A 26,026-nucleotide genomic window follows, 5' to 3' on the forward strand; every position below is an offset into this window, starting at 1 on the left:
GTTTGTGCTGTAATGAACACATGGGAAGCTTCCTAGGGAACACGGTGAGAGGCCCAGGGGAGGAGAGAAAAGTGACGAGGGGCTAGCAAGATAGACCAAGGAGATGGAATATATTCTGAGGAGTTGCAAGGTAACATTTGTGGCCCCAGTTTGCTTGGAATTCATACATATGCATATATAAACTCAGATTTTAAACCATACTGAGGTGAAGTGTTCATCTCCAAGCTATATGCTACATATGGCTGCTAGTCGAAAACTAAGAAATAGGCTTAGAGGAAGAAAGATTCATATTTGAGACACTGTAAAGCTGAACGGAAATGCCTTGCATATGTTAACCCTCCTGGTCTGTGATCACTTCTCCTAGTCTATGAACTGGTTTAAGAACAGAGACTGGGGCTGGAGAGATGGCTTAGTGGTTAAGCGCTTGCCTGTGAAGCCTAAGGACCCCAGTTCGAGGCTCAGTTCCCCAGGTCCCACGTTAGCCAGATGCACAAGGGGGCACACGCGTCTGGAGTTCATTTGCAGAGGCTGGAAGCCCTGGCCCACCCATTCTCTCTCTCTCCCTCTATCTGTCTTTCTCTGTCTATCGCTCTTAAAGAAAGAAAGAAAGAAAGAAAGAAAGAAAGAAAGAAAGAAAGAAAGAAAGAAAGAAAGAAAGAAAGAAAGAAAGAACAGAGACTGAGTCCAATGGATGTCCAGAGCCAGTGCAGAGCCTGGTCACTAGGAGGTGTTCACCTGTTGTTGCCTGAGCATTTCACTGGCTTGCTGGTGGATTAACTAGGTGGGTGGGTAAGGGGGGTGGATGGCAGGATAGGTGGATGGGTGGACGGATGGACGGATGAACGGTTGGTTGCTTAGATGGCTCTGTGAGAGGAGACATGAAAGTTTCTAGACTATTGTCTGGTATATACCTTTAATGAATTGTAACTATATTATTCTGTCCTGCAACATAAAATATTTTAGTTCATATATTTAAATAAAAAGTATATTTAAATTATAAAATATAAACAAATATATAAAATATATTTAGTTCATATACTAAAATATTTGTCTATAAATTTTTATTTAACTTACTTTAATGCTGTCCATGGAACAGTATTTTACACATAATAGAAAATAGTAAACCCATTTTTATATGTTTTGTTAGTATTGAGAAACAAAAATCTAACTGCATTCCACATAACACTTGCTATCATCTATAACACTACTAAACACTGCTCCTTAAAAATATCCAATTTTTTGCCAAAAATTCTCATTGGAGAAGAGACAGCCTCTTCAGCAAATGGTGTTTTGAAAACTGGATAAATATCTGCAGAAGGATGAAAATAGATTCTTCTCTCTCGCCATGCACAAGAATTAAGTCCAAATGGATTAAAGACCTTAACATCAGACCGGAAACTTTGAAACTGCTAGAGGAAAAAGTAGGGGAAACCCTTCAACATATTGGTCTTGGCTAAGACTTTCTGAATACAACCCCAATTGCTCAGGCAATAAAACCACAGATTAACCACTGGGACCTAATGAAATTACAAAGATTTTGCACCGCAAAGGACACTGTGAAAAAAGCAAAGAGGCAACCTACAGAATGGGAAAAAATCTTCGCCAGCTATATATCTGATAGAGGATTAATATCTAGGATATACAAAGAACTCAAAAAGTTAAATAATAAGGAATCAAACAAGCCAATCAAAAAATGGGCTATGGAGCTAAATAGAGAGTTCTCAAAGGAAGAAATACGAATGGCATATAAGCATCTAAAAAAATGTTCTACATCACTAGTCATCAGGGAAATGCAGATTAAAACTACATTGAGATTCCATCTCACTCCTGTCAGATTGGCCACCATCATGAAAACAAATGATCATAAATGTTGGCGGGGATGTGGAAAAAAAGGAACCCTTCTTCACTGCTGGTGGGAATGCAATGTGGTCCAGCCATTGTGGAAAACAGTGTGGAGGTTCCTAAAACAGCTAGAGATTGATTTACCATATGACCCAGCTATAGCGCTCCTAGGCATATATCCAAAGGACTCATCTCATTTCCTTAGAAGTACACGCTCAACCATGTTTATTGCTGCTCAATTTATAATAGCTGGGAAATGGAACCAGCCTAGATGTCCCTCAACAGATGAGTGGATAATGAAGATGTGGTACATTTATACAATGGAGTTCTACTCAGCAGTAAGGAAAAATGAAGTTATGAAATTTGCAGAAAAATGGATGGACCTGGAAAGTATTATACTAAGTCAGGTAACCCAGGCCCAGAAAGCCAAGCGCCACATGTTCTCTCTCATATGTGGATCCTAGCTACAGATGACTGGGCTTCTGCGTGAGAATGAAAATACTTAGTAGCAGAGGCCAGTAAGTTGAAAAGGAGACATAAAGGGTGGAGAAAGGAAGGGAGGAGGCTACTTAATAGGTTGATATTGTATATATGTAATTACAATGATTGTAATGGGGAGGTAATATGATGGAGAATGGAATTTCAAACGGGAAAGTGTGGGGGTGGGGAGGGAGGGAATTACCATGGGATATATTTTATAATCATGAAAAATGTTAATAAAAATTAAAAAAAATATATCCAATTTTTCACATAAATGAGACTAAACAGATGTGCTTGATCCAAAAGGACATCAGTTTTGCATGGGAAAATTTCCACAGACCATCACCAAAGTGTCTTTCAAATACTATTGTTGAATAACAAAAACATAAATCCTAAAACTGAGTAGTGAAAAGTACTCATTGTGCAAAGTGCCAGGTTCTGTCAGGTAAGAAGTTAGGGCAGGGTCTCGGGAGCCTTCGCTTGGAAGACTCAAAGGCACGAGGGGGACCTGATGGCTGGGGTCTGGAGGCCCCATTTTTCACATGTGTGGCACCTGGGCTGAGGTGGCTTGCTCACTCACTTCTGCTGGCCAAAGTTCCTACATGAGGCCTCTCCACAGCTTGTGCTTCCGCTGATGTAGCACCTTGGAAAAGGTGAATTTCTAACATGACAGCTCGTGGCTCCAGGGCAAGGTATCCAGTGAACAAGACCAAAGCCCTTTGGACCCAGGCCCAAGAGCCACATAGCTTCACCTCCAACTCATCGTAATAGAAGGCATTACAAAAGTTCCACATCCATGCTTAAAATTCTGTACTCCCAGTTCTTAGAGACTGAACCCTCGAATCCCAACTGAAAGTTATATCAGCTTTGTTGTTTAGATTGAGTGTCCTATTTAGCCATGGGTATCCTGGAACTCCTTCCTCCTGTAATCCTACTGCCAGAAGCCCACAAACTCTGGGACTAGACACACAGCGCAGCATTTGGTTTGGCAATCTATCCTGACTCATTTCAGCGTCACTTGGGTGTCATTCTCATCAACATATACCTTTTGCCTTTGGAGGAATTTGTTCTCTAATCTCCCATCTTGACTGAACCATGAGGCAACATGGTGGCTAGAAGCCTTTTCTTTCCTAATTTCTGAGCTCAGCTTGGACTATGTCAGTTTGGAAAGTGGATCCATGGGCACCAGCAAGAGAGGATCCTTCCAGATGGACAGCCAGAACCATGTTATGAAACCAGACAAGCGAGTACAGCACAGAATGGTAGCAAGGCTCCAGACACATGAACAAAATCTATAAAATCTATAACCAGCACCAAGCTCCCACCCATCCCACAGCTCTCCTTCTTGGGATCTGTACTTTGGCCACAGTTCATCTGTTTCCTGGGGGCAGTTTTGTGTGGATTCAGATTGTTTAAGACATGCCCCTTCGGGCTAAAGAACTTCTATGAGAGACTGTTGGCCTTCATCAGGTGAGAGTGGTAGAAAGGCAGGTATGTGCCAGGGCCTTGGGGCAGGGCCCAGAGAACTTGGGACTTTAGACTCACTGGCACCAGAGAGCTGACAAGGTCACAATCTGGAATGCTGGGATTCAGATGACATCCTGGGCTTTGTCCAACACGACATCATAGCCACTCAGAGGGATCCACAAGAGCCAGAAGCACCCAGGTTTTTCTGGAATCCAACCCAGGACAGAGTGGGGCTGCTGGTGTGCGTGTTGGCTGTGAGCTGCGGCCATTATGCTATTCTTTCATTGACTCATGTCACCTTTTCCACTGGCCCTGTATGACTCGTAGTAGGGAACAAGACAAAAACAACCATCTTCACTCTACCCCAGAGTGACCTAGGACCAGTTGGCAGGGCCCATGCCTGTCTTCCTTAGTGGACATGGTATAGGATATGGCAGGATCTGATCAGAATCATAGCTCACCTCTATCAAGGCATCATTGTGTTGTAAGCATCTGAAATCACATGTATTGTTTGTTTAATCAATACTGAAATCTTGAAGTTTAATGTCAAGTCTATCAAACACTTCTAACACGAGTGCTGCTAAATCTTCATTTGTTATGGGTTGAAAAATACCAATTGGTCTAAACAATGATACAAATGATAATCCTGCTAGAATGGGACATATGTAGCATTTCCTATGCTTTGTCATAGAATAACTGGAAAAAAAACTATGCATTTTTAATTAATTTATTAGAAACAGACATAGAGAGAGAGAGAGAGAATGAGAATGTGTGAGCCAGGGCCTCTAGCCACTGCAAATGAACTCCAGACACTTGTGCCACCATGTGCATCTGGCTTATGTGGAACCTAGAGAATCGAACCTCAGTTCTTAGGCTTCGCAGGCATGTGCCTTAACCACTAAGCCATATGTCCAGCCTGAAACTATGTATTTTAAGGAACATAAATTTGATGTCTATGTGAATGATATATAATTTGGTATGCATAAACAGTGTCCTGTGAAACATTTGGAAATAAGGATTTAGTGTGACTGAAAATGGTCACTGATGATATACCCAAGATGGTGATGTCGCATCTATTCCAAAAGTCTGCAAGGATGCCTAAAATGATATCAAGGAGCAAGGAGCTCCATCTGCTTCAAACGACCAGTCTTACCCACAAGGGAGGAAGCAGAGTGCAGGCACTGAGCCTAGGAGAATGTCCTCAGGCTTCCCTGTAGCTGCAGGCACTAAGGGCAACAGTGGGTGGAGCCTGGGACCACGGCTGCTTGCTGTGCTGACTCCACAGGGTCCATAGAAGCTATATTCTATTTCATTCAATTTTCTATATTAATCCTGTTTTGCCAAGTTTACATACTAAAATGCACCTTTCTTGCCTTTCTCTAATATCTCACAATACTCAGAATACAACCTACTTTAGTGGTATTTATACATCTTTCACTCAATTCCATATTCATTCTGTCAAATACCTTTGAGAAATTATCTTTAATAATTAAAACCTCCAGAATCTTCTTCACTCTCTAGTGAGTCTAATCAAATTAAAATATGTTTAGGAATTGGGGCAGGTTTAAAAAAATTCCATATCACATGAAGAAAAGGTAACTTTAGTTAAACACAATGGTTTCCTAAACTTTCAAAATATCACTTGCATAATTACAGTAGCTATATTATTCATTAAATTCTGTGTGACTATCCATAGCTCACATGATGCCAGACACAAGCTTAATTAATCTACTTTATCACTTTATAACTAAACTTTTTCCTTTAATCCTCTAAGGGACCTACTATTACTATCTACATTTAACTTGGAGAAATGAAGCTAAGAGATGGAACAAGTTCCTCCACCTGGAGACAAGTGGAGAAGCTGGAATCTTATTTAACCTGCACATCCCAGCTACAAACTCTTTCCTATTAATAAGAAGATCTTAACAGACAAGCTTTTCACCATTTTCAGAGTTTAATTGCTCTTTCTGGGGCCATAATAAACACATGACATTTTCAACTAAAGTGCTACATGGCCAATTACAGAGTTACCCTCTTACAAACTCATCAAGATCACTGAAACCCTTTTGTTAGAAACAATAATAGTGGTCATATTATTGTATTGATGTAAAAGAATTGACCTATATTATTTTTGAGCTAATTCAATGTATCTATCCTAAGTCATTATTACAATACTACAAAGACTGGGCTGGAGAGATTGCTCAGTGGTTAAGTGTTTGCCTTCAAAGCTAGACCTGGGTTCAATTTCTCAGCACCTACCTAAATCCAGATGCCTAAAGTGGCACATGTGTCTGAGTTTATTTGCAGCAGTTGGAGGCCCTGGTACAACCATTCTCTGTCTCCTGTCTCTCTTTTCTCTACCTCTCTCTGCTTGCAAATAAATAAATTATATATATATATATATATATACATATATATATATATATATATGGCTGGAGAGATGAGTTATCAGTTAAGGCACTTGCCTGCAAAGCCTAAGGACCCAGGTTTGATTCCCCAGAACCCACATAAGCCAGATGCACAGGGTGGTCCACGCACCTGGCATTCATTTGCGCTTTCTCTCTCTCTCTCTCTCTCTCTCTCTCTCTCTCTCTCTCTCTCTCTCAATAAATAAATAAAATATTTTTTAAATACTACAAGAACTAAAAGATCTTTTAGGTATAGTACAAATATTGAGATGTAATTTTCTAGGTCTGAATTAATTTATTTATTTGGAGGAAAAAAATCTATGGTACAGGCACATGATAATCCTTATCCTTTAGTATTTCATCTCTTGACTTTCACAAACAGTATAGGATTAAATCTCCATGATACCATGTTTCTACCACAGAACTTTTATTTCTCTTAACTCAATGGGAAAATATCTTCAGGGATTTATCTAAATGGTGTCTTTATATGACATTACATAGTGTTGTCTTCTGCATTTGGAGAGATTTTTATTGCTTTGAATAGAAACCATAAGGTGGCATGATTTAGGCCCCACAGACAGTAAATCCTTCCCTGATTCCTGCCAGATTAAGAGTTTAACTTCCAGTAATGCTACTTAGCCAGTCACCTTACAACCTGAAAATCCCTATAAATACAATCTGGCTGTGAGATTCAGACTTGGAAGGACTCTATACTTTAAACTCACCTAGCATGTAGTTTTGTTTACAACCTACCTAGTATTTCTCCTAGTAAAACTACAAAATTTATGCAAACTGGGCAAAAAAATGTTTCTGTTTACTCTGGCAACAAAATTTTCTTTGCATCCTCATTCCAACTACAAACAGAATATAACTAGAGGAATAATAAAATATAGATGTTTGGGCTGGAGAGTGGTTAAAGAACTTGCTGGCAAAGCCAAAGGACCCAGGTTTGACTCCCCAGTACCCACATAAAGCCAGCTGCACAAGGTGGCACATGCATCTGGAGTTTGTTTGCAGTGGCAAGAGGTCTTGGCTTGCCCATTCTCTCTCCATCTTTATCTGCCTCTTTCACTCTGTCAAATACACACACACACACATACACATACATACACACATACACACACACACTTTGTCTATTCCTGACAGTGGTTTCTTATGCACTAAGATCTAATCTATCTGCAGGCATAATAGGCTTATCCCTTGAACCCTGGTTTTTTTTTTTTTCCACAAAGTACATTGTAGCCAGGTTATTATACACTCCTCTAAAACATCATTTATATTGTTGCAAAAGTGTCAGATTTAGCTGTTTCCTGATATTAAGACATGCATATCCTGCTCTACCTTTAATATTAGAAATAGTGGGCTGCAGAGATGGCTTAGCGGTTAAACACTTGCCTATGAAGCCTAAGGACCCCGGTTCGAGGCTCAGTTCCCCAGGTCCCACGTTAGCCAGATGCACAAGGGGGCGCACGCGTCTGGAGTTTGTTTGCAGAGGCTGGAAGCCCTGGCGCGCCCATTCTCTCTCTCTCTCCCTCTATCTGTCCTTCTCTCTGTGTCTGTCACTCTCAAATAAATAAATATATAAATATTTAAAAAAAAAGAAATAGTGCTGCTATTTAAAATCATTTTCTTTGATAGATTCTTAGAAATCCAATTGCTGAATCTTAATGTACATAAATATTCTTAAAATCTGGATGTACACAAGAAAAGTAGTTCCTGGGATGATTTAAACAAATGTACATTGTCTAGTAACTTCCTGGTTATATTTGATATGCTTTTAAACCTCTCTCTGTGTGTGAGTGTGTGTACCTGTGTGTGTATGCATGCATATGTACATGTGACACTTTGAACTTGTGCAGCTTTGTAAAGCATAGATATAAAATAAATTGCAAAGGTTGTAGAGTGGGAAGTTCTTGGACCTTCAATGCCAATCACTGATATTTTGATCATGCTTTATAAGTAATTGGTTGTGATTAAGCAGGTCACTAAAATATTAGACCAGACATATACCACACTAGACAATTTAAACCCAAAGCCTTTTTCAGGATACCACCCCAGATCCCAGGAGAGAGAACATAGCAGCCAAATCCTGTGATACTAAAAATATGGATTCTGGAAGTGTGTGGTTCTAGGTTCAAGTTAGAGTTCTTTTCTGTATGTCTGTAACCTAACCAAAAATAATTTTCTTTCACTAAAAAAAAAGTGAGACTGGAGAGATAGCTCAGCAGTTAAAGATGCTTACTTGAGAAACATGAAAGCATGGGATTCAAATCCCCAGTATCCATGTACAAAGTGCACAAAGTGGCACATGTATTTGGAGTTTGTTTTGCAGCAGTAGGAGGCTCTAGCACACCCATACTCCGTCTCTCTAATAAATAAATGAATTATATTTTTAAAGGGTTAAATTGAATGTGATTCCTCCAGCTTCAGACAGGGCTGTCTTTTCCTGGAACAGTCATGCTTGGATATTGCGGAGACCTGTCTCTTCCCAGAGCGGCCGTGGCTGTGGAGATGTCGTCCTGTGAGAAATGGACAGCAGGGCCACTAGGGTGGTGTTGGGCTGGTCCTGGCAATGCATGAACATCAAGTCCAGTGATGACGCTGAAAGTCTTAGTCCTCGCTCACACAGGATCCCAGAAGTAAACGTAAATCCTACTTGGAGTGTGTAAGCCTCCACCCACAGTTCAGGATACAGACTGCTCAGAGCTCACCAGCAGCTATCAGCTGTCCAACTGTGAAGGGCGTCAAGGGCTGTAGTGTTCAGGTGATTGTTCACTGTGTGGAGCACTAGAGGATTGGAGATGTTTTTATTTATGAAATCCTGCGTAGCAGGCATCTCTGACCTTTATAACCTGGGCCAGTTCACAGGCAGAAAACAACTGGTTATCTTCATGTCTTCTTGAAACACAGATAGACCTTTCTTCACCTGCAGAGCAGAGAACCTGGTAGAAGCAGATAGAAGAGAATATGTTAGATACAGTCTGCAGTGGTTCTCCCCAAACTGCCATTCTGCATGTGACAAGAAATGCACTTTAGCAAATATTGGACTTCCAGCAGGGATTTCTCTGGATTAACAAGGTGACAGTGGCAGGAAGGGCGCAGGAGTCATAGAAATGCAGTTGGGCTCTGCTGTGTATTAGAGAACCGTAAGCCAGGACACAGTGTCTTGACTTCCATGATAAAACACTGTGTCCATCACTTGGGGTACTTCTTTAGCCAGATGGGGTGTCACATGACAACAGGAGAACGCACAGGAGATAAACAGGAACCATGAGAAGAAAGTGACATAGTTCAAGAGGGAGCAGCTAAGGAGTTAGTAATAACTGTTTCTCTTTTAACTTTTTTCTGTTAATATTTTATTTACTTACTTATTTGAGAGAGTAATAAAAATAAAGAGGCAGATAGAAAGAAAGAAAGAAAGAAAGAAAGAAAGAAAGAAAGAAAGAAAGAAAGAAAGAAAGAAAGAAAGAAAGGAGGAAAGAAAGAAAGAAAGGAGGAAAGAAAAAAGGTGTGCCAGGCTTCTAGCTACTACAAACTAACTCCAGATTCATGTGTCACCTTGTGCATCTGCCTTTACCTAGGTACTGGGAAATAGAACTTGAGTCCTTGGGCTTTGCAGGCAAGTACATTAACTACTGAGCAATCTCTCCAGCCCTGCTTTCTTTATATGCAACATGGTTTTCTTGTATCTTAGCTCTACAGAAGTCTCCCTAAAGTACTGTAAAGCATTTTTAAGAAGTTTTCACTGACAAGTGTTTTGTCTTCTTAAAGATAAGTCTGCCATACTTTTGTAAATTCAGAAATTAAGAAAAATTTCTAAGATGCTTAAATTTTTCCTTCCAGAAAATGGTTACTATGCTCTAATGGAAGCTTGTTGTTTGCACAACTGTTCACCAAACCAAAACAACACGTGCCTATTGCAATGTGTGAGCTGCCAAATGTTCCCTAAGGTTTTGTCAATGACTCACAGCATCTTGGTTTCTACATCCAAGTTGTCTTGAAGAAACAACGGTAATTAGCCAAAAGCACTGACACTTGTCTCAGTAAAATGTTGCTGGGAGACTGCATGGAAGACACAGCTAACACAGCTTTGCACCAGCAGTCTGATAAGACACGTCAGAGGGCTTCTCGGCCTCTTCTCAGGGCGCTGTGCTGCATCCCAGCGCACACAAGCCCTCTGGTCCGCGATGAGCGCTGCCCATGTTGAATGAGGTGAAGCAAGTTTCAGGATTGGTGAGACCGCTCCTTCAGTGCTTTTGTTTCTCTCAAACTGCGGCGGACCGCCCCATCCCTAGAGGTCAGTCAGGGAAGTAACTGGCCTGTGCCACCAGAGACAAAGGCATCAGACCACATGGAGCAAGTCTACAGGTGGACAGTTGCAGACATGCTCCAGGTCACCGGCACCTGGTGCTCAGACACACAGGAATGCAGACCAGACTCCTGAGCGAGAACGAGCACGTGAGCAGAGGGGTGCAGCCCTCCACTCTGGCCTCTCTTCGTCCATAGTCACGGGGTGAACCTGCAGTCTCGGCTGTCTCCGTGCTCTTTCAGGCACAAAATCCACAAGCAAACGGAGAGCAAACACTCCAGAGAAGTTCTTAGGAAGAACAAGGAAGACTTATTTCTGTCTCAGGAAAACATGTTCCCTGTACATAGGATCAAACAGGCTGGGTTTAGTGGTGTTGATAAAAGATAACCTCTCTTTTGCTCATCATTCAGCAGTCTGAGCTTCGTTCACTCAGCATCTCTGGCATTTTCAGTTGCCAACAGATATGGAAAGGCAGGTCTAAAATACCACCACAGAACCCACAACGGAAATCCCCCTGCATCTATATTTGCAAGTCCCCTCAAAATCTATCTATAAGCTCTTGATATATGTGTGTATATGTCTGAAAAAAATACATATACAGCATATATGTGTGATATAGTAAGCATACATTGATAGACCATACTAACAGTAAGATTGTGCAATCCATGGAAGAGTGGAAATAAAGGTGAACAAATGTCAAGTGCTGTGATTCAGGCACTTTATCCGGGGACAAATGACAACACCACAGGTTGTTGTAAAGTTAATTTTTTTAAATTTTGAAAATGTATAAAATGCCTTCAAGGAACAGAGAAGAGATATAAGTCCTTGTATCAGTGTGCAAATAACCTACGACAGTGGAGTGCCAGGAATTTCCATGAGGCATTAGGAGACCACACCCTAACTCCCAGGACAGGCCCAAATGCAGCTCAGCTTTCTCATTTACAAAATAAGAATAATGGCATATACTCTACCTTCCTCACAAGAAAAAGGCATCAGATAGACAGATGACAGATAGAGAGGCAGATAGACATATAGGTGCTAGATAAAGAGATAGATAGATAGATAGATAGATAGATAGATAGATAGATAGATAATAGATAGATAGATAGATAGATAGATAGATAGATAGATAAAGAGAAATAAATATCTCCCTAAATACATAGCTTTTAAAAAATACTGAGACCTAGCTGGGTGTGGTGGCACATGCCTTTAATCCTAGCACTTGGGAAGCAGAGGTAGGGTTGCCATGAGTTCAAGGCCACCCTGAGACTACATAGTGAATTTCAGGTCAGCCAGAGCTAGAGTGAGACCCTACCTTGAAAAAACAAAAACAAAAAAACAACAACAACAAAAAACAACAAAAACAAAGAAATACTGAGACCCAAATCTACCCTTATTCCTCAGGCCTATGACTTTAGGCTTGACCTTGATACAAGGTCTCTCTATTCCTTTTGTGACTCTAGAAACTTGATAGCCAGATTTGGAGGAAACTCTAAAGGTCATGGCCCTTGTATTGTGTGTCAGATGTAACAGTATGTGGCTGTGATGATAATAAGCCTGCACCATCTTCTGACCTGCGGATAGCCACTCATTCATTCAGCAAAACCTAGTGTACCTGTTTGGTGCTAGGTCCCATGACATGGGTTTCAATTGTGATGAGACAGGTGCATAGTACTTACGAGCTCATAAAGCCAGTGGCTAGAGGCCCCTAACTCACAATGCCAAAATCACACTGATAGGATATGGTTATAAATCCCCAGGAAAGTGGTGGGAGGTGAGACCCAAAAGGTGTCAGGGGCAAGACCAGATATGCCAGCAAGCCATGGTAAGGATCTTTGCTTTGACCCTACAAGTCTATGGAGTATCCTGATGGAGGCAGAGGTGGGGTGGCATAAATAGAAATACAGTCTAGTTTTATATTTGAAAATCTATTGATTCATTTAGGAGAGAATTTTTATTCAGTAGAACTTATTATGTTAACAGCTTTTTCTTTCCTAACATCTTCGTGAGTTGAAGCGTTCAGGTCTTTAACAGGCCTTGCTCCTGCAGGGGCATGGAGAAGGCAAAAGCCAGTCCAGCGAGCACCCGGACTCTCAGTTCTAGACATGCATTATGTTTCCATGGGGGAGTTCTGAAAACTGGGTCCTGCCCTCAGAAAGCTGGATTTAAGTAGTCTGAGGTGGAGTTTCAGCAGGTTTGGGAGTGGTGTGTCTGTTCTCCAAGTGATTTTATTTACCGTACAAGGAGTGGAAAGCATAACTCAGACATCTCAAAGTATGGTCGCCAAACCAGCAACATCGGCATACCTGGGCATGTGTGAGAAATGCACATTACCAGGCCTGCTTTCAGACCAAGTGAACATGGGCTGAGTGTCACAGTGTGTTGTATTCTTATCAAGTCCCCAGGGGACTCAAGCTGCCTAGACCACAGCCTGAAGGGTTTCAGGCAGGAGAACCTGGGCCTTGATCTAGCTCAATAGCTCCACTAGGAGGGGCAAAGGACCCTCAGTTTCTTTTCCTATAAGAAAGGAGGCAGGATTAAACACGTTCAGTTTTCTCAGTATACTAGTAATTTTTCATCTGTTTGTGCTTACTGTAATGAGGTCTATATAATGTTTAAGTTGGTTTTCTGTAATGTAACTAGGGCATAATCATTGTAGGAAATTCCATGAATAGAGAAAGCAACAGAGAAGAAAATAGAAGCCAGTGACAATTGCTCATCTTTAGCAGTTTCATATGTTGTAGAAATCCCTCCATGTGAAATATTCAGGACGGGGAGGTTCATGGGCTGCAAGGAGAGGGAATCAGAAAGTGACAGCTGATGAAGTCAGAGTTCTTTAGGGTTGATGGAAAGTTCTGGAGCTAGAGTGGCAATGGGTGCAGAACTTTGTGAATGTACTAAATGCCATTGAATTATACATTTTAATAAGTTTTGTGTTAGGACTATTTTACCATAATAAAATCATATATGACTTGTTCTTTGGGGGTGGGGACAGTCTAGACCTACTTAGCTGTGCCAATGTGCTGCAACTTACCAGCGTGGGCAAGTCACTTCATCCCTCAGCAACCAGGTCCCAGTCTGTTCCGTGGGGGTGATTGTAATAGTCCCTGCCTTGTAGGATTGCAAGTCTTAAGTGATTCAAAACATGAAAAGTGCCTTGCACAGTGCCTGGTGTTTAGTGTGCATATTGTGATGATAGTGTTAACACAGGAGCTGTTTTCCTCTCGGGCAGCATTTCTGGGGTCATTTTCAGTGATGCAATGAGGTGGGATATAATGAGGAGAGGAAGGGCTACTTCCACCTCATGCTCAGTCATTCCCAGGGAAAATCCAGAGTGTAAGACATCATGTAGAGAAATGTGCTCCATCTCATGAAGGTGCAGATGAAAATAGATCAGATGGAGATTTTTGTCGGAAAAAGCCCCAGTGTCTACTGCATATTGAGGACACAGTGTTCCATGCTGTGGGTGAGAAGGCGAATGAGGATCTGCCATGGTATTCAGATAAAGAAAACTCTGAGGGCATTCCTGAACAGGGAGGTTTTTACCAGGAGCAGTTCATAATAGTTTTCCTTTAATGCAAGGGTGAGCCAAGGTCATCCACAGTGCCTACTATCAGGCTGCTGCCTGGACTAGCACAGTCTATGAAAAGAAGACTCTTAAGGGAATAGTGTATGGTTCCTGCCCATGCCTGAATGTGCCTAGTGTTTAGATCAATTCTATTGAAAACAAATGTCTGTAAAAGAAGTCAGTGTCACAAATAGAAATAAGCATCACTTGTTATAAGTAAAAGCACAGGACCAAAAGAAAATGTTGAATCTTGTATTCAACTTTACATATACCAAAGGAAGGGATCCTCTTTTACCTATTTGCCATTTAAACAGTTAATCTGGTTCTCAAAATGCATATTCATATGACTCAGCCAGTACAGATCACAAAATGTGCTCCCACATGACATGATCAGTTGGCCATCAAACAGTATCTCTTGCATTGCTAGCAGTGAAGCTTAAAGAACAGATCCTTATTCCTGCTCTCCATGTTCTCACCTTTAGGCTAAGCCTGGAAGCCTTTCTAAGCTCCTACTTAGTCTCCATCAGGGACAGCTGAACCTCAGGCTTTGTCAAGGGAAGTGAGCAAAGGAGTCAGTGAAGACACTGGGAGAACTGACCCCACGAGGTTCCAGTCCTTGGAAGCTGAAGTGTGGGAGGAGTGATGATCATAGAACAGCGTGGGAGATTCCACCATTTAGGAATCTTTGTCCACATCTCTCCCCAGCTATGACTTTCTTCATGTGCAGGGCCTTCCAGAATCTTCCATTTATTCAGAAGCAGCTGTATCAAAGACTCTCATCAGATACTTGCAGGGACACAAAAGGTGAAGCAGACATAGGCATGTTGCATGAATTCTCAGTGTGACAGAAGAAGATCTGTCATGATCACTCGAGCCTAAGATAGTGAGAGCTGTAATAAGGAAGAGCTGGATAAACCCTATGGCATTTCAGAGGACAGACGGAGTGCACCTCTAGTGGGAAGTGGGGAAAGTCTTTCTGGAGAAGGCAGCATTTGAGGCAGAATGAGAACATTGGTGGGAATGTAGATATATTTGATACTAGAACATTCTAAGAGAATGAGTAAACTATCACACCATAAAGCTGAGTATGCCAGAAGAGAAATTTCTGGGATTTGTGTGGGGAAATAAGATGAGCTGGATGTGGGGATTAGTAAACACCTACAATGCCAGGACACGTTAAGCCATGGGGAAAATGCAGAATTTCCCAGGTGGATGGGAGTGGTGAATGGGCTAGGAAGGGCTGCGCATGGCCTGTAAGGTAGGTTGCAATGAGAAGATGGGGCAGAGTTGGGTGATATTTAAGATCACGCGTTTGGACAATGTGGAAGCAGAATGTAGCAGCAAGGCACAGCGTACAGCTGCAAAGCTGCAAGCGGGTGGTTCACCTTCTGGTCCTGGCCTTGCTACTGAAACCAGCTGCATGTCCATGGGCAAATTATTTTACTCTTCAGCACCTTAGCTTTTCTATCCACAAAATGAGCAGAAAAATATTTGCCCTCCTACCAATGAGGAAAAGGTGAGTAAGCATATTTCCTACATGACACGCATCATCTGGCACAGCCTAAGCTGTTATGCCGCATTTTGGATGTCAGTTTTGTTGAAGGTAACAAATGAAATAGGGTAACAGACTCTGAACCAAGCTACAATGATGGTGGAACAGGGGTAGAGAATTGCACAGGGCAAGGATTGATCTGGGATTGATCAGAGGGCTCTGCTGAGACATGGAGCCACGTCTCATAGCAGACAGGATAAAAGCCATGGACCATCTATTTCCATAATCATCCGGCCATACTCATTCTTCTTGTTTTCTAGCTTCTAATGTATTGATTTTACTGTGTAGCATTTCTTCCATTAAAGCTTGCCAATAGAGAGGGAGTACTCCCAAGACATCATAGTTTCCCCACTTCTATTAATGGAGAAACCTAGGACCAGAATCTGTGGTCCCAGAGTTCATCAAATGTATGATGCTTTTAAAAGCAAGAAGTGTATTGTGGTAGGCTGAGAGAGAGTGAACATCTGAGATGCTTTGTTTAAAAGAAAAACAACTATGATGGTTGGGCTTTAGTTAAGGAGTGTCTTGTCTAAGAAGGACTGGGGATGGTGTTGTACGAGAGAAGGGGAAGCCGGGAGGCATCCTACAGCAAGACATCTGCCTCAGTTTTTAACTCTGTCCAGCTCAGCCTGAAGTGCTCTGCCCTTCTTCTGCACCACAGCCAGTGCTCAGACTGCCCCAATTTAATGCATGCCTAGGAATAACGATGAAGCTTTCATGTTCCCAGCAGATTTGACAAATATATGAGGCTTTAGTCCTGTGATATTAGACAATCATCTGGGTTTAAAGGTTTGATCTGCTGGAGGTCAGCCCAGGATGGGGTTCAGAGACCCAGAATAATTGGATACAGCCTCAGTCTGTGCACACTGGAGCCAGTGCGTGTGTGTGTGTGTGTGTGTGTGTGTGTGTGTGCGTGTGCGTGTGTGTGTGTGTGTGTGTGTGTGTGTGTGTGTGTGTGTGTTCTCCTTTGCCATGTTCCGGGGCAGGAGGAATAAAGCTGCCGCCTGCCGCCTTCCTGGATCTTCAGGGGCTGATGGGATGTGCTTCTGGGGTTGCTGCGTGCATGAATGTGTGCTATTGTTCCAGACACATGCAGGCCTTAAGATAGCACAAAGCAGGCCCATCTCTATTCAGCTGCAAGCCCCCTCCATCACTCAAATGGGGCCTCCCAGGTCACATGCTGGAGGCCTCAGCAGACAGGACACAGCTGCCTCAAATCTTCTTGCCTAACATTAGCTGCGGTCCCAAATCCCTGGCAGCTCAGAGCTTTTCAGGCTGGGCAGGGGAAACTAGAAAGATCTGAGATCCAGGCACTATGTTCTCCCGGGAACTGTGGCTGGAGAATGAGAAAAAGTGTGCTGTGGTTCGGAAGTCTAAGCCAGGCAGGAAACGCCAAGAGCTGCTCACTTTGGCGCTGGGGGTGAAGGTGGGAGTCAAAGGCTGCTTTCTGTGGCCCCCTCTCAAGCTCTTTGCCTGTTCACAGATCTCCTCACTGGTTCGAAGGGCTGCACTCACACACAATGACAACCACTTCAACTACGAGAAGACGCATAACTTCAAGGTAAGCTTTTGCATCCTTTCCTGTGCTGTGCTGTGCTGGGCAGGTGGGAAGGGATGTATTTCCATCTGATCTTTTGTTATAAAAGCAGGAGGCAGCAAATCCCTTTGTTTTCCACATTTAGCTACATGCATAACCCTAATGGTCTGCATTAAGTCAAACTGGAGGCCTTAGAAAGCAGTGTACTCCATGCTGAAACCTAAAACACCTGAGTGTTGACTATTCTAGACAGCCACACCCATTTCCTCTCCATCTTCCCAAATCCAGTGAAATGCAAACAGAGCTTTCCCAGTCTGTGGTGTGAATAGAGATGTTCTGGGGAAAGTCCAGCAGTAGTCATTTTCCACTCAGAGGCGTCATAAAACAGGATTGCTGTCTATCAGCAAGTGAAAATAGTTGCCCATTTCACATCTTGTGTTTAGTCTTTTGTTTTCAGGCATGCTAACTTAAACAGCTGTGAAAACCATGATGATGGACATTCCCATCCAGTAGCTTTTCTTGTGATCAAGATGCAGAGCCACCTTGCAGCCTGGCCCAACTAGGCCCTGCCGCTAGACACAACACAAAGATAGGGCATTCTGGCAAGAATTTAAGTGGATTTTCCCATGTGTTATCGCCATTTCACACCAGCTTTTGATCTGATGTGCCGTCAGAAAGTTGCAGCCTGTTTTCTTTGCCCGACTGTGTTGTACAAGAAGGGTTGGCATGAGAAGCTGGCAAGGAGAGCGAGGATGAAGTTAGAGCATTCTCCAGAGTGGGGAAATGACAGTTTATAAGTTGGAGAGGTTACAGATGATGAATCCAGGAAGAAAAGAATAGATAGCGGGAAACAAACTGTGAATTACCTTCCATAAAATCTGATGTTCTTCAGGACCAGCGACTGTTGGCATCAGTTAGCCCCTGGTCAGAGGTGGCCAGGGAAGGTTCTTCTTGCACTGTTTCTGCAGGGTCATTCTTCATGAGATAAGTGTGTGTGCGTCATGCATGTGCGTTTGTGTTTGTCTTCTCTGTCTCCCTGCCCCTGCTTTTAGAAAACAAGCTGTAGGCCTTTGCACGCTGCCCTTGGACTAAGCAGTGGAGGAATCCTGCCTGTGCACTCAGCATCAGGGTTGGGAAGAGCAATGTGAAAGTCTTCCTCCATGCAAGAGCCTTGATAAGGCTCCCATCACTGAGAAGTGATGGGTCAGATTTGGAGCATTAAAAAAATCTTCATTTATTCTCTCCTTCCTGATTTCTATTTTAACCTCCTTGACTTTTTTTTTTTCTTGCCCAAAGAAAGTGTTTTTCTGACTTTTGGCAGAAATCCCTGATTTTGCATCCTGTGGACACTAACCAAGGATGCCCAGGGTGGATCTCGTACTTATGAGTCCCTTTCCTTCCTCTCAAAAAGTTGGATTATTTTGGCTGTAAGATACAGTTGGAATTGTGCCCTACCATCATGTTTGTAAGAAGCAGTGTCTCCATACATACCCTTGTCTACAGTTATGTTAAAAATATAAGTGTGTTTGGTTGATGGGTACATTCAAAATCAATGTCAGTCTTTTCATTTTAGATCTCCACACAGGAAAGTAATCTTAAGGCACTTTTCAAAACAAGGTAGCTGAATCTTATTTCTTAAATTTTCTAACATGATAAATTGACTCTCAGAGGAAATAAAAGCTGTGGCATTTATAATGTTGACTTAAACTCTGTAACTGCTCAGTACAGCCTCTTCTACAGCTATGGAGACATGAAACACCAGAGAATAGACTCATTGTGCTGGGGATGCGCTCTTCTCTTCCATGGCTTACACAGATGTTTGTAAACCAGAACAGGCCCTGGAGTAGTTGTGGTTGTTAATTGTGGCTTTCAATGGTACTGTTCGTGCCACTGACCTTCAGAGTGAGCTGCTGGGCTGGAAAAGGCGTTTCCTCTGTCCTCTCTGCCCCTTTTACCCTCAGCCCTTGTTCCCTCTTCACCCCTAAGTAACTGCAAGTGGAAGCGGTACATGGTCTTTGGAAAAACGTTCTAAAAGCAGGCCCATGCTATAAATACAGCAGTTGTTTTTTAGTAACAAGCCGCTAAGTAAAGAAAGGAACTCTTAACAATAGCACACTGTTTGGAATTGATGTTTTATACCTTACTTGGTTTTACATTGGTTTTTTTTTTTTTTATGCTTACTTCTAATTGGTTTTATTCTGGAACTTTCTTGGATTATTTTTCAAGATCTTATGTGCAAGGCATGGAGTTAGTATTCAAAAGAAAGAATGTATAATCCCATTTCCATGCTTGTCAACAAATAGGCTTTACTTGCTCCTGTCTGATCGCTGTGGACAGACAGCAATCTGCCAGGAGAGCACAATTCCTGAGCCCCACACCAGCTTCCTTGCCCAGTCAGGTCTGTCCCCTCAGCTAACATCTCCTCTTCAGTGCTATGCTCAGGGACACTTTCATGAGGTGAAACTTCCAACATTGCTCAAGTGAGGAAAGTGTGTGCTCTGCCTTCCTGGGAACAGCGCATTCCTCTGGCTTTTCAAGCAACACTGTCTAGAGAGAGAAAAAAAAAAAAAAAGAACAGAAGCAAGCCAGTATAGCAGCTTCTGGAGACGAATGACAGTCTTGCCTCCCTTCGTGCAGTCACTATCTCCTGTGCAGCACTGTATACACATGCCGTCTTAGCTCATTGAAAGGCTGGGTTTTCCAGGGTTCCTTGCACCTACTTGGCACAAAGAGATATTTATTGAAGTGGTGACATTAACAGACTCCTGTCTGGAATGAAAATTATTTATTAAGGAAAGAAAACACTTCACTATTTAACCTCTGTCATCTAGGTGGCTAAAAGAGAGACTTTCTTTTGTGGATTACCTTAATATACCTTGTGGATGAGAGCTAAAATGCTTCAGGCCAGCAGACCCTGAGCCAAACAATCAGGATCAATAGCCTCCCATCCCACTCAGCACAGGATGAGACAGATGTAGCTGCATTACTTTCAGCAAAGAGCTGAACTCTGTTGGCCTCAATTTCCTCTTCTGTAAGATGGGACTATCGCAAGGTATAAAGAGATCGTGGAAGTCAGCAGACAGGTCTTCTGTTACTACCATGTCTATGCCTCTATCTATTTTCAGTATGCTAAATAAACTTGTCCTTTGAAAAAAATATACCCAACAGGCTGAAGATATGACTTAGCAGGTAACTGTTTCCATGGGAAAGGCTCCCTGGTGCTGGGGTCCTGTGCAGGAAGCAGTGTGTTTGCTCTGTCAGCCCTAACCAGAATGGTGTATGGGGGAGCGGGAAGTCAGCTCAACTCTGAATAAAGAAAGTAACCTGAGCTGAGCAGAGTAAAGTGAGAACATTCCATCAGTGCAAATGACCTGAGCAAAACCTTAAGGTAAGAAAAGAGCCAAGATTAAACGAGGTGCAGAGAAGGAAGGACTGCAAGAGACACCTCCCACTTAGTTCTTTGGCCTGGTGCACCCCAGCACTGTAGCCATGGCAGCCTCTGAGCCCTTCCCCTGCCCTTTGTCTGCAAGGTCTGCATGAAGTCAACGCCACTCTCCCACCTCTCTGTTCCACACAGGCTCTTCCAGGACACCCTGCCCTCCTCCCTATATGGGGTAAGAATGAAGAAAAAAAAATCCCAGACAGTTATAAAGTCAAGGGACAAAGCACCCTGCACCCACCTCACCCCACGCTCCCCATCCCCTTCTGTCTTCCTGGCCCCTGCCCCCATGCCCTCCCCTGCCAGCCTCGCTTCTCTCTGTGGCTTTCACTGCCAGCTAATGTACATATGCCCTTAGTGGCCCGCCTTTCCCTGGTGTGTTAGTAGACTTCGTGTCACCATGATGTGACGCCAACACCAACAACGAAGATTCACTTTATCTCAGTTTCACGTGTCCTGGTCCGTAGTCCCTAGCTCTGTTGATTCTGGGCCTGTGATGGGCATGGCAGCTGGAGCATGTGGAGGAAGAGGCTGTTCACCCATGGAGCACAGGAAGCAGAGGGAGGAAAACGCAAGAATGGTCAGAGCATCAACGGGGCCCAAGATCAGGCCTCCAGTGACCACCTACTTCCTCCAGCCCCCACGCTTAAAACTTTCAGGACCTCAAAAGTAGTGTTGTCAGCTGGAGACCTAGGGTTAAACAAATGAGCTGGAGGAGGAAGATTCATGTTCACACCCTAGCACTTGGGCAGAGGGAAACTTCCTCTGGTTCACTGGATTCAGGAGCTGCCATGTGTGGAACAGCCCAACAGAGCTGTGATGATACTGCCAAAGAACGTGATTGGCAGGTACAGCGTGGTCCTGTCTACTCACAATGGCCCCTCGTGCTCCTGATCTGGCCCCGTGAACATGTTTACACTGGCATATTGCCATCAAACCTTGTGGCAGGGACTTCAGCAAGTATGGAAACACGTGTTGGAGAAGAGCCTTGCATAGGGAGGTGTCTGCTCTCATGTGGGACCTCACTTACAGCTGGTCTTGTACCTTGTCTTATCTGTGTGTGTCCACAAGGACCCTGTCATCACAGTGACTGAAAATCCTTCACAAACCATAGAGCCTAGTGAAGAAGCTCTGTTACAACCCTGCTGGGTGTCTGGGGTAGGCCACACATGGAGGTGACTCGACCAAACAAGTTCACAAGGGGCATTTATCCCAAGGAGCCTGATCATATCAAGTGCTTAGCTGTTATCAGTTTTGATGGAGATTTTCTGGACCCAAAGAACTCACGACTAAAAGGGACAATTCTAAATCACTAAATGCCTGATTCATTTTCAGTCCACTTAAAAAAAAAAAGAAGCCTTTTCTCTTCCTTTGGAGAGATGGAATGAGCACCAATGGTCACCATTCATGTGAGTGGGGTCTCCTGGGAGGATCTTAGAAAAGAAAACCCCTCTACCCTTTATTCCTTTCCTCAGTCAGTAAAGACTGCAGGCTCCCCCATGCCAGGCAGCAGAACCAGTGGCCATGGGATAATTGACTCTTCCTCACCTGGGTGCTTTCGTTCCTAAATGCTATGGTTGGATGTAAAGTGTCTCCCATAGGCTCATGTGTTTGAATGCTTTGACCTCAGCTGGTTTCACTGTTTGGGAAGATGGCAGGGCCTTAGGAGGTGGAGCCTGGCTGGAGGACGTGGATCATTGCGTGGGGAAGGGGTAAGATCTTGTGGCCTGGCCCCACTCACTCTTGGTCCTCTGTTTCCTGACTGAGAACAAAATGTGACCAGAGCTCCTGCCCTCCTCACCATGATGATCCCGTTCCAGAACCATGAGCCAAAGTCTTCTTTCCTTCCATAAGCTGCTCTGGTCAGGTATGTGTTCACAACAATGAAGTCACTGAGACATTGAGGGATATTTGTCAATGTCTGGGGATGGTTTTTTTGTTTTGTTTTCTTTTTTAATTCTCACATGTAAGTGTATCAAGGGTATCCAAAAGAGGTCAGGAAAAGACCACACAGTAGTTATCCAGCCCATGTCAATGGCCCTGAATGGAAAACCTCGTCCTAGGTCATGGGAGCCATGGAAGGTTTCTCCCATCCAAGTACTAACCAGGCCAGAACCCACTTAGCTTCCAAAATTAATGGGATTGGGCAAACTCAGGGTGCCAGGGCTGTAGACCACAGAAGGTTTCTGAGGAAGGAATGTTGTTTAAAAGCATGTCGGTGCCAATGTTGTCATAAGCCAGAGAGGAATTGGCTAGGGCAGAAAAAACTCCCTTTAAAGCAATGAGAAGATGCCTCAAAGGCCTCAAGGCAATTAATGTTGTAGAAACTCCTCTATTTCCCTGCATGAGCAGTGGGGTGGCCCTGCTCTTATGCCTCCACTAGCAGCTGGAGCATCACCCCTATACCCATTTCATATCTCTGGTATAAATTATTTGAGCTCTGCACCTTGAATCCTTTACTAAAGAGCTCCTAAAGGGCTTTCCTGGTCAGGAAATGGCGAATCTTCAGTCTCCTGGAGACCACAGCTGGGAATTTGTGGTATTGTGAAATAAGGGTAGCACTTTAGCAAGCAACCATATCTTAAATCCTGTTTTAAATGCTTTAAAGCAGCAAGTAATAGACAACTCCAAGGCTCCGTGGTGCCCTGCTCAGAGCCTGTCTTAGCTCCCTGGTCTCCCATAGCAGGTGCCCAGCCTCAGGGAGAAAAGTGAGCGTGGCTGTTACACACTCGGTGCTTGCCCTCTGTTATCTTCTTACATCTGACAAGGTTCACTTTAAGGTCAGTGTTTCATCTGATCCTGCAGGAAGGGACAGTCCAAAGTTTCATCTAATTTCTCACATGAGTTAAATGTCACATGGTGGTGGGAAATGCAGTAAACTACTGGAATACTTTCAACAGAAACTTGGGGTTTCCACTGCGCTGCTGACCTAGGGGCAGCTGAGGCCACATGCCCTCAGCCCCTCGGTGAACTGCAGACCTCTGAATCCTGCCACTTGAAGCTGGACGTATATTTTGCCATCGCTAAACCCCTCTTCTATTCACATAAACTAGACCAAGAATAAAACTGCCATTGGCAAAAGGATTCCTCTTAAATTAAAACAAAAGAGTCAAGTTCTCATTTTTTTTATTTAAATAGCAAAAGCAATGAACTGAGGTAAAACAATTTTATCCTACATAAGTGTATTAGTTCTTTTTCATTGCTAAGACTAAATGCCTGACTAGAAGTCCAGAAGTAACTTAAAGAAGGAAAGGTTTTATTTTAGTTTATAATGTGGGGAGGGGTGGGATGTTCCATCATGGCGAGGAAGGCATGGCAGGCCAGCTCCTCACGTTGCAATCAGAAGCAACAAGTGAACAGGAAGTGGGGCCAGGCTATGGAACCTCAAGGCCTGCCCCCAAAGACCCACTTTCTCCAGCAAGGTTCCACCTCCTAAAAGTCTATAACCTTTCCAAACAGTGCCGCCATCTGGAAACCAAGTTTTCAAACACATGAGCGTATTGTGTGGGTGGGGGGGGCATTCTATATTCAAAAGACGATAGTCAGAAATCCCCCTGCCCACACCCCCGACATGCATACCAGGAAACATTTGGTAATGTCTGGAAACAACTGTAATTTGTCCTCACTGAGGGATGCTACTGGTCTCTGGTGGGCAAAGTCCAGGAACACTGCAAAAACCTTCTACCATACCCAAGATTGCTGCCCCCAGAAAAAAAAAAAAAAATTCCAGCCCAAAATGTTAACAGTGACAAGGTTGAGAAACCCTGATGTGAACTGATAAGAAGCAAAAATTCTCAACCACAGCACATCATAAATAGCACTAGCTTACAACTAGATTCTGGGCAAGTTGATTGTGCATTTGGGTGGTGTCTACACTGGCCCATCAAAACATATTTGTTCTGAAACCACTAGAGAATAGTGCCTTCCAGAGTCAGCAGATGTGAGAAAAATAACATCCTGTTCATTTGGAAAGAGCCAAGTGGGGGGCGCTTACTGTGTGCCAGAGCCTTTCCTTGACACTTCTCCTCCCTCTTGCCTTTATTAAGTGGCCATTCCTGGGCCATTTGTCAAGCACACCTTATCTCCAGCAATACCATCTTTTTGTTTGGTGTGGTTTTCGAATTCCAGGCAAACCATGCACAGCGTAATCGTCTTGGACAGACGTTCTTCCTGTCTAGAGTATTCTCTTCCTGTCTGGGGTATTTTAGTTACAGCCCTAAAATTTGCAAAATGTTTGCTTTTTTTCTCTAAAAAGTTATTCTTGAAAATCAATAAACTTCAGAGTATGGAAAAAGATGATCAGTGACTTTTAAGATTTGAGATATTACATTGGCATGGTAGACAAAATGAAGGCACCCCAAATAGCATGGACTCAGGGTACCCTCAGCATTCAAGTGGTTGAGTGTCTAGAGACAGTCCCTAGGGATCCAAAAGAAAATCAAACAACATATCAACCATGAGGATAAACAGTGGCCCACTCCCAAAAGGAAATCAGGCAATGAGCCTGAAATAATGTTTATCTAACTTTACATTCCCCCTCAGTGTCCGTTTTGTTTCAGTTCTAGAGACTGAGTGGGGGACACGTGTTAGCCGGTGATGTCTACCTGCATTTGTTGGGCTGACAGCCTGTGGTGAAAGGCAGGGGGATGCTGTTGGGACAGAGAGTGGGTAAATGGGCATGGCTAATAAATATTAAATGCAATTTTTGATGATCTCAGTGATTTAGTAAAATATTGATAAAAAACAAAGCTTAAATATCTGTGACTAGCTCTGCATGGTGGCGCACACCTTTAATCCCAGCACTTGGGAGGCAGAGTTAGGAGGGTCACCGTGAGTTCAAGGCCACCCTGAGACTCCATAGTGAATTCCAGGTCAGCCTGGGCTAGAATGGGACCCTAACTCAAAAAAAAAAAAAAAAAAGAGAGAGAGAGAGAGAGCAAAGAAAAACAACAAAATCTGTGATTAGCATATCTTGCATTTCCTAAAGCAGCAAGGCAGGATTCGGTGTGTCAGAATGCAGTTACAAGCATGCAGTAAGAATTCCCAACTTCAAAACACATTGTTTGCACTTTCCCCCCATTATGGGAATGTTCTTTTATCTGTGAACATGTTTCAGAGAACACCATGCCATTCCTTTTCTACTATTTGCAAGAAAAGGTTTTAGTTTCAACAACCAATGCCACCTTCTTCGATTCTTAGTTATGTATTTCATCTTCTTAACAGAATGTCCCAGAGTCATCTGCCCCAGTCAACACAGCTGCTTCCCAACCCCCTCACATTATTCAGTGTGATGAAATTCTACCCTTCAAAATGCCGTTCAAAACTATTGTTCTTAACTTTACTGGAAGAATGTATTGTTCTTTCCATTATCCTTCCATTGAATCCCTATTACATTAGCTGACCCACAATTGTCTATATTGCCTG

At 43.1% G+C, this 26,026-nt stretch overlaps 1 protein-coding gene across 1 annotated transcript in view; it reads left to right on the plus strand.

The window, feature by feature from the left end:
* The window catches only part of Chn2 (chimerin 2), a 298,944-nt gene that overhangs the window by 250,426 nt on the left and 22,492 nt on the right, over positions 1 to 26,026 (plus strand). Inside the window, exon 7 of the mRNA XM_004652770.3 lies at positions 17,110 to 17,187. Coding sequence (XP_004652827.2) covers positions 17,110 to 17,187 — 78 coding nt within the window. The remainder of the gene's footprint in view (positions 1 to 17,109; positions 17,188 to 26,026) is intronic.

This window comes from Jaculus jaculus, chromosome 16, assembly GCF_020740685.1.
Source record: "Jaculus jaculus isolate mJacJac1 chromosome 16, mJacJac1.mat.Y.cur, whole genome shotgun sequence".
Taxonomy (NCBI): Eukaryota; Metazoa; Chordata; class Mammalia; order Rodentia; family Dipodidae; genus Jaculus; species Jaculus jaculus.